A 10,427-nucleotide genomic window follows, 5' to 3' on the forward strand; every position below is an offset into this window, starting at 1 on the left:
GGTTAAACCCCCACCCTCCTGGCCCCACCAGTGGTTTGACCCCAAAGGGCTGCTCCCCAGCATGGGACTGGGTTTCCCTGTTTGAAACCAGTCCAGGCAGCTCCAAGGGCAGCTGGTGCGGAGACATGAACCAGGGTCCCTGCTCCCGCACACCCGAAATGTGGCACTGCAACCTGAGGGGGGGTGCTCTGACACCTCCTTCCCCCTCAAAAGGAGCTCTCCACCCTCCACCCCCACCCTGGGTGAGTTGCTGCTGCAAGTGGGCAGCTCCTGGGCAGGATGCACCAAACCATTTCCCACTGGGGATAAAATGCTGCCCCAGGGGTGTCCTGGATCAGCAGCCCACCCACCCCACCCTGGGGGCAGCCCCTGGCCCCCTGCAAATGCTCTCAGGCCACGGGGAAGCTGGGGCGGCCTTTCCGGGCACGGGTACGGAGGCGGAAGAAAGTGTACATGCCCAGGAGGCACATGGAGGAGAGGAAGTAGAGGGCCACGCACAGGCTGATGTCCAGGCGGGAGAAGCCCAAGCCAAGCACCCGCAGCCAGGGGCTCCTCCTCACTCCCTCCCCAGCCTCCTCCTCCTGGACCTGGACGCCAGGAGCCCACCGATGCTCCCGGCCCACCCTGGCATCCCGGAGTAGGGCGATGGTGTCCCGCTTGCTGAGCCGCCGGTGCCGGCTGGCTGCCGCTCGCAGCGCCTGGCTCTTGAAGTGCTGCTCACTGAAGGAGTCCAGGTCCACGATATCCTCACCCACCTCCCGCAGCTTGGGGTTCAGCCGCACAATGCTGGGGCGCCTTGGTTCAGCGGAGCCTGGTCGCCCCGGAGCTCTCATGTCACCCTCCCTCTCCTTTTCCTCCTCTTCCTCCTTCTCCCTCACCTCTCGTGGGCCCTCAGTGCCCAGCCTGGCACCAGTCCCCTCTCCAGCCATGAGGATGGGGTCAGCCTCAGCATAGTCCATGTAGATGTTGGCTGGGGAGAAGTGTGCCTTGAGGAAGGTGAACACAGCCAGCTCATCCCAGGCGTGCACGCCCCGCTCCTCCTTGTGGCACTGGGGACACATGTCCGGTGGAGGCCACTGCAGCTTGGGGAACTTGGGGTCCTCCGTGTCACCTCCTGCAAAGACCGGTTAGAGGAGACATGTGACAGTCCTCCCCTTGTACTGGTTTAAGTGCCTCGGAGCATCCAGCAGCTGGGGACAGGGATGGAGATGGGACATTTGGAGGAGCTGTCAAAGGAGGAGGGGTCCTCCAAGGGTACCTGTCAGCTTTGGAAAGCTCCCTGCAGGGAGCATGTAAGACTCAGCTGCATCTCTGGGGTGGTCTGATGCTGTGTGACCAGCTGCTGTCGCCTATGGTGGGGGACACTGACAACAAGATGCCCCCATTGCTGCACCCTAATGCAGCCATTTGCCAGCTCCATCCAGGAGGAGAGACTCTCCTCCACCTCACCTCCCTCTTCCCTTTGGAAGCTGCACTGGCTCCCCTCCCTGTGGCCCCCCTTACCCGCCAGGCGAGCGTTGACCTCGTTGTGGTGGGACCAGAGCCAGAGGACAGCCTCTTTCCGGCTTGCCACCCGGTCCATGGACTCAGCCGCCATGGCCTCAAAGTGCTGGGCACACTCTTGGCAGCCAAAGAAGTACCGGACATAGCAACGCATGATGCTCAGCACCTCCAGTGGTAGCTCTGTAAGGAGGCAGAGGAGAGGGAAGGACAGGAAGGCAAGTCCTGGTGGTCCCACAGCTAAAGTGGCAACCCCACGCCCTGACTCTGTGGCTCTTGTCCCCCCTGCAAATCTGCCTTGGGGCAAGATTAAGAAGGGGGGTAAACAAGCCTTTGCCTGCATGCAACACCCCTATCTGCACCGCAGCACACCCAGACACCTCCTCCCGAAACCCCCCGGGACCTGGTACCTTTGTCAGGGCCGCTTTGGGCAGCCTGGACAGTCAGCAGGTGGAAGATGGTCCAGAGCCCGCAGGGGTAGCCACGGAACTGGCGTTCACTGCCCTGGCAGCCCACCCAGGTCACATTGGTGGGGAGCACGGCAGGGTGGGAGGCCTGGTGGGCAAACAGACATGGTGTGAGGGAGCTGGCAGGTAATGCGGGCTGGGGAATGGGTGAGGGCTGGGGCAGGGACCAAGGTCCCCATGGGCATCTTACATCTCTGTTATTCTTCATGGCCTCCTTCAAGACATCACGGGGCAGTTCAGGCTCTGTCCAGTTCTTCAGCCATACATCCAGGGACTGCAGGTAGGTCTGCACACAGGGGCGCCCTGGGAAGTACTGCAGAGTAGGGAGAAGGGTAAGGAAACCCAGGATTTGTGCTGGGAGCAGCAAGGCAACCTACCAGCACCTCCAGCTCACTGTGACAGGCACTGGGCAGCACCATCATCCCCTCTGGCAGCATGTGCTGGAAGGCAGTGCTGTCCCAGCAAGGCTTTGGTGCTGAGGGGCTGGTGGTCACAGCATATCCCCCCACGGTGGCAAGGCCATACTCTCCTGTGTGCATGTTCAGGCTCCAAACCTCAGCCCATCTGAGGGAGGCAAAAGCCGCTCTGACCATAAACCAGCACAAAGCCGATTAGCAGCAGTACTTTAAAACCGCAGGAGCTCTGGGGAGAGGGGGGAGACCACCAGTATGTACTACGGCTGGACAGAGACAGAGGAATCAACCCATGTGGATAAGGAGACTGGCAGCACACAGGAAAAGTGACAGGGAAGCAAAAGGATGGAGCATTTTGCTAACTCTGAGCTGTTCTCTCCAGGTCTGTGGAGAATCACGCTGAAAGTCCCAAATTCACAGGGGAATCAATCTGCAAACTGATTTCTGCTGCAAAACGCAGTCCCCCCTGCTCCTTTGACTGGAGGCTTTGCCACACAATTCCATGCTTCCCAGGCACCACTTCTTTCCACGTTAGGATTTTTCCTCCCTCCTTGCCTTAAACACTTCTTGGGAACGCAACAGTTAAGTCTGGGACCTGCTGGCTGAGCTCCCCAGCCTGAGCCCTGCCTGGCTGGCAGCAACGGCTGCAATCCTGGGGATGCTGCTCCGTCCTGTGGATAAGCATGGGAACGGCAGCACCATCTCAGAACCCACCACTCAGTGCCCCGGTGCCTCCTGCCCACAGTGGGGTTGCCACCGTCTCCTTGTCAGAGGCCATGGCTCATCCTTGGCAAGTGAGGGGAAGGTTTGCAGAAAGAATTAAAAGCAGATCTAATAAACCCGCTGCTGCTCCTCACCACGCTGGCAAGCTTGTGCCCTTGGCCAGGAAACTGGTGTGATGGGAGATTTATTTCCCTAGCCCTGTGGTTCACATTCAAGGGAGAAACAGCAAGGGTGATAGATGGGCACAAATAGAGTAAGAGCCACAAGACTTGCCGAGCTGAGGACCTAAGACTCATTGCACTAGTGTGTCACATTTGGAGCTCTTTGCTGGGGGTGAGCAGGCAGGGGTGGGAGCAGGGGCTATTTCACACATCAGGAAGGGCTATGCAAGATCTAAACCGAGTGTGAAATCCTATGTGACAAAGGAGAGAGCAAAGGCGGCAGGCATGGCTGGGTGAAGGTATGCCAAGGAGCCTGGGCTCTGACAGGGATGAGGACAGGGCTCCTGCAACAGCAGTGGTGGAAACTTCAGCCAAACAGCGCTTCATCGCACCAGGGAAATAAAGTGCCCCACTTTTGCTGGCTCAAAGCTCCTTCAACTCACATACTTCAATTTCACCGACAAAAGAAAAACCAGGACCTTACATGAGGCTCTTCCAGAGCTTGACTTGGAGCAGGAATCCCTTTCCTGGACTGACAAAGGAGCCTGCAGTGATCAGCACCCCAAACCAAGCATCCAAGTCAGACAACAAGAATTACAAACCCCTCTGACCGTCTCTGACACCCAGTGGTCTCTTCTGAAAAGACCTGCTGCCTCAGCATCTCCTGCAAGCACCGATCGTGCTCTGCCCTCCAATACTAGCACCTCACATATCATCAGAAACTCTCTGGCACCTGTCTGTTGCAACTCAGGGCTGAGTTTGAAGATCCATAGGGATAGGGACAGCCCCACAGTGACACTGGGACACAGGGTTCACATCTGAGACCACCATGCTTTGCGATCAGTGAGCGCTGGAATGTGGTGGCCTGAAACCTGCATTTGCATTTCACCCTATGAACAGCTACACGGAGGCATTGGTGGTTCCTCTCCCAGCACGAAAAGCTCCTCACCTTCACCAGCGTGGATACATAGCACTTGAAGGCGGCCAGCTGGGCTCCTGACAGTGTGGCGGCACGGGTGGCTTCCACCCGCAGTGAGTAGTGCAGCGTGGACTCCAAGTCAGCCATGTACACCTTGGAGCTGGGGAGGGTAGCACAACATGATGCTCCACCAGCCCATTAATCTGTACCCCAGGAACCCCGCCACAATTTCTTCTCTTTTTTCCCCAGATGAAAGGCATAGTCCCACCTACCACCCTACTGCCCACCCATGGCCATGACACCTCCTCCTTGCATGAGCTCTGGCCTCCCATTGCCCCAGAACGATGAAGGGAGGGGTCTGACCGGTCAGCATGCTTTGGCTGGGATATGTTGGTCTCGTTGGAAACTGTGGTGGTTGTGTTCAGCTTGTAGGAGCCACGAGTGATGCCCGAGAGTGTGCGCAGGTAGTAGGTGTAGAAGGAGCGTGCCTCCATGTGCCTGCAAGGAAGGAGAAGCTGTGAGCAAGACCCTCTTCCCTCCCAAATAGCCCGCACCCCCAACAAGGAAGCAAGGGAGACCCAAGGCTTAGCCAGACTGGCAACTCTGACCTAGGCAATGAGTGCGGGGTGGTCTGCACACGCCATGTGTTCTGGCAGTGGGTATCCTGACACGCAGCCCAGGGCAGAGCCGAGCCCTTGGCAGCTGTGCTGAGCCACCCCAGGCAGATGCAGCCATTTGCCCTTCTCCCAGCACCCGGCAGGGCTGGCAGCCCCACTCAGTGCCCACCAGCAGCCCCCTGCTCCCCACCGGCCTGCCTGACCCAGCCACTGTCTCCTTCTTAATGAACTTTCCTGCAAAGGAGCCCCCCCATCAGGGTCCACAAACCCACCCCTTGTGTCCTGCACTCACACGGGCAGGCGGGAGAAGGAGCCGTTGCGAAGGAGCAAGTAGGCAGAGGGGAAGGTGGTGACGCCAAACTTCTCCACAAGCTCCTCCTCGCTGCTCAGCACCCTCCTCACTGCCACATTCTCGTACTGCAGCATGTCCAGTGCTACCTGCAACCAGCAACCGCCGGGTCAGAATGGGGGGACAGCAGCATCCACCACCTCACCAGGGATGCAGCAGGGCTATTTAGAACCCTGTATAAGACACTGCACCAGCAAGGCAGCATGCAAGGCAACTGGGAAGGCTGCCACGTGACAACTTCCCTCTCAAAGGCACCCAGGCATCAAGAGAAATGGGGGATAAATGCAGCAATACCCACCTCTCTGCCTACAAACGAGTTGCTCTTCTCAAATATAAGTGCCAAGTACTGGTCTTTGTTCCTCTGGAAGAAGGTGCGAACTTCCTCCACGCTGCAAGAGAACAGAGGATGACAGCAGGCCCTTGGCATCAGCTGGACGTTCTGCCCTCCACCCGAAAGGAGCTAGGCTTTGGCAGGGTATGCTGGTGGAGGTTCAGCCTCACCAAGCATGCAATTCTTTGCCACTAAAGTTCCAGCCCAGTTTTCTGCTCTGGTTCACAGACTTTGAGAAAATCCACTGGGGTCAGCCAAACAAAGCAGAGGCAGGGCAGGGCAGGAGGGAGCTGCAGAGTCACCCAGGGAAATAACAATGAACCTGGAAGCAGGTCTGTGGTTTTTTTAGCTAGCAGACAGAGGCACCAGAGACTTGAAGCATGTGCCCACCTTGACTATCACTTCAGGAAAGCCAAACACTCCCCCTGGGAGAGTGGAGCAACTGCCTGCATTCAGTAAAGACTGCAGATCCCAACAAATTTGTACCAAACCAAGAAAACCCTTTCTTGAGACAGGAAAAAGCTGCTAACAGCAACAGTCAGCATTGCCATGTCCCTGGCCCAGGCACTGCTTGCTGTAATTAAGGCCCATCTCACCTGGGCCACATAAATAGCTCTAGCCTAGTCATCTACATCTCCCTGGGATGTGGGTGATGCAGCGGCTGCTCTGTGCTCAGTTTTGCCTCAGGATTTTCCCTAAAACCCGCCCTCCATAGGACAGAGGCTGACACAGCCATTCCCCATCACGCCAGCCCTACCTTGCTGGCTCCAGTGGAGGACAGGCAGGTGGCCAGGCGTCCTGGCTCTGCTCAAGGTTGGTGATGATGGCATGGCGCAGGTCCTCGACAGTGGCACTGGGATCTGCAGGAGGACAGGATGCCAAGGTGTCAGTCGTGGGGAAGCCTGACCCATGGGCTGGGCTAAGCTGAGGGAGCTACTCTCAGCTGCCCCCTGGGCTCCCTGAGGTTCCAATGCATGGGGGGTATGGACAGCAGAGCCATTTGCACCCAGGGAAAAAGCGAAACAAAACAAACCCCAAAAGCTTGGTTCTGAACACTCACTGGTAATCCTTATCCCGTCCTCTGCCTTCTTGCTGAAAGCTCTGAAGAACTGAATGAGAAAAAAACAAACACAAGGGGAAACTGGAGTGAGAGTGTGGACTGGGACAAAGAGGCAGTGCTGCCCAGCAGGCAGAGGCCCCCCCACACCGTCTCTGCCTCAGTTTCCCGACAACATTACAGCATACCAATCAACATGAGCCACCACAGAGGTAGCACTTAGGCTGCGTCCCATCTTGCAGGGCATCCCCGAAGGGGAGAGATGCAGGCATGGGCTGGGATCCATGTCCAACCAAAGGCTGAGTCCTGGGAGGCAGCAAGGCAGGTGTCTCTAGGGGTCCCAGGGGGCAGCTTGGTTCTGTAATCCAGTAGCTCCCTGCTCTGGAGCTCTCATAAACCAGGAGAAGGATTTTTTTTTCCCTACTTCTGACTTGCTACAGTGGCTCCAGTGCTTGTGGTACGTCCAGAGCAGTGAAACCAGGCTGCATCAGACCGGTGTTTGCTTTGCAGGTTGGGCTAGGAGTGCTGGCTGTTTGCGAAAGGTGTTTGGTGGGGACAGGGGATGCAAAGCGAGTGACTTCTTGGCACTGCCACATCAGCACACCTCCCTGCCCTGGGAGGTCTTTTGGTCAATGTCCCACAGGCAGTGGGTGCTCAGGCAGCAGGTGCTTGCGGAGACCATAGGGCAGGGTTAGGCCACAAGCCAACCCACCTGGCAAACCACCAAACCTGACCCCACCTTGGGGTGAGCCTGTAAGCTGGGACTGAGGGCATACCTGATGAAATCCATATTCCCCCTGTTCCATACCAAAATGATCCTGGATTTTGCTGCCTGTACCTGAGGCACTTCAGCTTTATTGCTTATGCTGAAACAAGGCTCTGTTTGCAGTGTGAAACACTGTGAAATGGCACCTTGACACAGCTAAGAGGTCAAGCTCATGCTGGTGAGGGATGGCACCTCGCCAGCCACTGCAGGAGGCTCCCAGCAGCCTCCTGCAGCATCCCTGCGTCCTTCTTCAAAACCTGTGTCTGTGACTGCTCCCTGCCTTCCAGCAGCCTTTCCCAGGTGGTTCCAATTGAAGTTTCAGACACTACCCTATCCTAGGAGAGATACGGCATCTACGTTTCACCACGAAGCAGCACTTTGGTTTTCCCCCTCCTTGCTGATACATCACCCAGCAGTTGTGCTGCCTGCATTCTGGCTGCAGCTCTGTTTTGGGGAAGTGTAAAGCAGCTCTGGACTGCAAAGCTTCAAACTGAATGTTTGGGTGCAATAATGCTGTCAATCTGATTGAGCAAGACAGAGACAGAGCAAAAGGCAAAACACAGTGAAACCAGGCAAGTGCCTGGTGCACACAGCCCTCACCTTCAGCGTGGGAAAGCCAGTTATCCCAAAATCAGCACACACTTGCTGGTTGGCTTCGTCGGCACAGTCAATGGCTGCCAGCATCACTGCAGGCCTCCACTCTGCGGGGACAAAGGATGCTGTCAGCACAGATCAGCCTCTCTAGGACCCCAAACCTGCCCTGCTCCCCACAGCTGCTGCAGAGATGGCAGGGATCTCCTGCTGCGGCAGCAACACAGCTCCTCTGTGTCCTGAAGTCATTGCTCGTCCTTCACAGGAAACTGATGGTTTCCAAGCCCCAGATACCCAACACCATGTCCGAGCTAAAGCCTGGCGCCCTACTTTTCGGGCAGAGGAGTGCAGGGAAAGCTGCGTAAGGCGGGCCCAAGCTTTGCATGCCCTGCCCTCACCGGTGCCCGAGTCAAGGCAGCTCTGCTTGCGGCTGCCTGCCCGTCTGGTTCTGCTTGCCCAGCCTCTGCCCCAGCAGGAAGAGGCCACTGGGAGAAGGGAAGGGATGGCTAACCACTGCTGGAGGACAGCAGGGAACACGGACTTCAGCTCATCTCACCCCAAGGGTACAGTTGATAACCACAAGGGAACAACCCAAGAACAGTTGCCAAGTATCTGCTCTCCCTCTATGACTCTCCACCACCTACCTAGGGAGGACCAACAGATCACTGGAGTAAAACAGAGAGGAAGAAAAGAAGGCATAGAGGCATTTCAAGCAGCAAGCTCTAAGAGCCAGCAGCGAAATGGAGATAAAAGCTCTGAAATGGCTTATTTTTAGTGTAAAAGATACAAGCTAGAGAATGCCCAGCCTGTCCTTCGAGCAGGATGGGGAGGGGCATGGCACCAGCACACAGATGGAGCCCATGTCACCTGAGGCAGGAGCCTGCTGAAGGTGAAGACCCTCTGGGGCTGTCCTTGGTCACAGGTGACAGAGCACGTGAGCTGCGTCCTACTACAACACAGTAGGAGCACAAGCAGCACAAGAAAGCCGGTGCCAAGCTCTGCTGCAGGGAGCCAGGCACACTCCTGGACTCATCTGAACATAGTGCCTGTGGGTTACCCTGGCCTGCTCCCTGGCCAGCCCACACCTGCGAGAATCCACCCATGGGAACAGCAGTAAGGATGGCAAGGGGCACAGGGATGGCTTCCCTGTCCTGCCTTCAAGAGCACCCCATCTGCAGGAGCCCGGGGGGGGCCCATTTTGGAGAGAGGCCAGAAGAGCCAGCATTCCCCCAGGGGGCCTGGGCACACACCACATTCCTCACATCCTGCCCCACTGGGAAGTGCTGATGGCATCCCCAGGGAGGGATGGGACACCTGCTCTGGCAGGAGCCCTGAGTCACCCGGCAGCAACCGCGCTGTATCAATTAGTGCAATAGCAGAGAGCAGCCTTGTGCACCCCGGCATGCTGGGGGAGGCAGGACAAGCCCTGCTGGGGCCAGGAGCCCAGCACTGGGGTGCGCGGGCTCCCAAGCGATGCTGGGCATAAGCCAAGCCAGGTATCAAGGTCAAAGCTGGGAACCAACCAGCTGGGATCAACGCCCGGCCCCAGTGGCCTGCCAGACTCTCCCTGCAGGCACCAGGGAGGAGCATGGCTGAGGGAGGGTCTGGGCAGTCAGCAGGACCTCCGTGCCTGGGGCAGGCTCAGCCTGAGCTTCTCCCAGCTAAAGGAGGCTCCAGGGATGCTGCTAAGCCAGGACTAGCCACTGCAAGGGAGGCCTGGGCATCATGGGGGACCCTGGGCCTTCCCACTGGGCTGACACTTCAAGGAGGCTGGGGAAGGGACGCAGTGGGATTTAGGGGTGCTGACAGAAGGGAAGGCAGAGAAGAGAGGGGGGTACTGACAGGGAGAATGCAGAAAGGATGAAGGAGAGCTGACAGGACTGAGTATGCAGAGCCAGGGATACAGGCAGGAGTGAAGACTACTGATGGAGAGCAGCATGATGGACAAGGACAGAGGAGGGATTTAGGAATGCTGATGGGGATGGGTGGGGGAAGAGGTACCGGGAGGATTTACAGATGCTGACAGGAGAACAGACAGGGATGCAGGGAGTACTTAAGAATGCTGATGAGGACACAGGGCCAGAGGCATGGAGAATTAAATGGGGTGCTGATGAGAGAAGCCAGAGACAGGGACAAGGTGGGGGGAAACAAGGTCAAGGACACAGCGAGGGTTTGGGGGTACTGATGGGACAGGCAGGCAGGGATGCGGGGACGGGGGGCAGCAGGTCAGCCGCGCCGGGGACTCACCGCGAAGGTCGTGGGCCAGGGCCTTCCATGTGGGCGCGAAGTGGATGCAGTGCCCGCACCAGGAGGCGAAGAACTCGACCGCCCAGGCGCTGGGGGAGCCGAGCAGCCGCCCCTCCGCCTCCGCCCCCAGCAGCTCCAGAGGGTCAGCGGCCGAGTACAGCTCGCGGGGCCGCGCCGCGGGCACCGACAGCGCCAGCACCACAACGGCCGCCGGCCACCACCGCCCCCCCCCACCGCCCCGCGCCCGCCGCCGCCGCCGCCACATCGCCCGCCAGGCCGCGCGCCC

At 58.0% G+C, this 10,427-nt stretch overlaps 1 protein-coding gene across 1 annotated transcript; it reads right to left on the reverse strand.

Annotated features, from left to right (window-relative positions):
- Positions 1-220: 220 nt before the first annotated feature.
- On the reverse strand, positions 221-10,427 carry QSOX1 (quiescin sulfhydryl oxidase 1). Its single transcript, XM_061345583.1, has 12 exons — positions 10,142-10,427; positions 7,904-8,004; positions 6,541-6,589; positions 6,238-6,340; positions 5,444-5,538; positions 5,093-5,234; positions 4,547-4,681; positions 4,214-4,343; positions 2,158-2,280; positions 1,911-2,055; positions 1,504-1,683; positions 221-1,114 (listed from the first exon to the last, which is right to left on the reverse strand). The coding sequence occupies exons 1-12, from the start codon at positions 10,404-10,406 to the stop codon at positions 390-392; spliced, it is 2,193 nt and encodes a 730-aa protein (XP_061201567.1). The 5' UTR covers positions 10,407-10,427; the 3' UTR covers positions 221-389.

Source organism: Neopsephotus bourkii, unplaced genomic scaffold (assembly GCF_033783945.1).
Source record: "Neopsephotus bourkii isolate Nb327-2 ecotype Australia unplaced genomic scaffold, CSIRO-AGI_Nbou_v1 NB_234, whole genome shotgun sequence".
NCBI classification, from domain to species: Eukaryota; Metazoa; Chordata; class Aves; order Psittaciformes; family Psittacidae; genus Neopsephotus; species Neopsephotus bourkii.

Excerpts from the sequence above, each read along its gene's own strand:
- QSOX1 (XM_061345583.1), bottom strand. The coding sequence starts at position 10,406 with ATGTGGCGGCGGCGGCGGCGGGCGCGGGGCGGTGGGGGGGGGCGGTGG. Across the intron at positions 2,056-2,157 it reads CCATGAAGAATAACAGAGAT|GCCTCCCACCCTGCCGTGCT; the intron begins GTAAGATGCCCA and ends TTTGCCCACCAG. Across the intron at positions 1,115-1,503 it reads GGTCAACGCTCGCCTGGCGG|GAGGTGACACGGAGGACCCC; the intron begins GTAAGGGGGGCC and ends CGGTCTTTGCAG.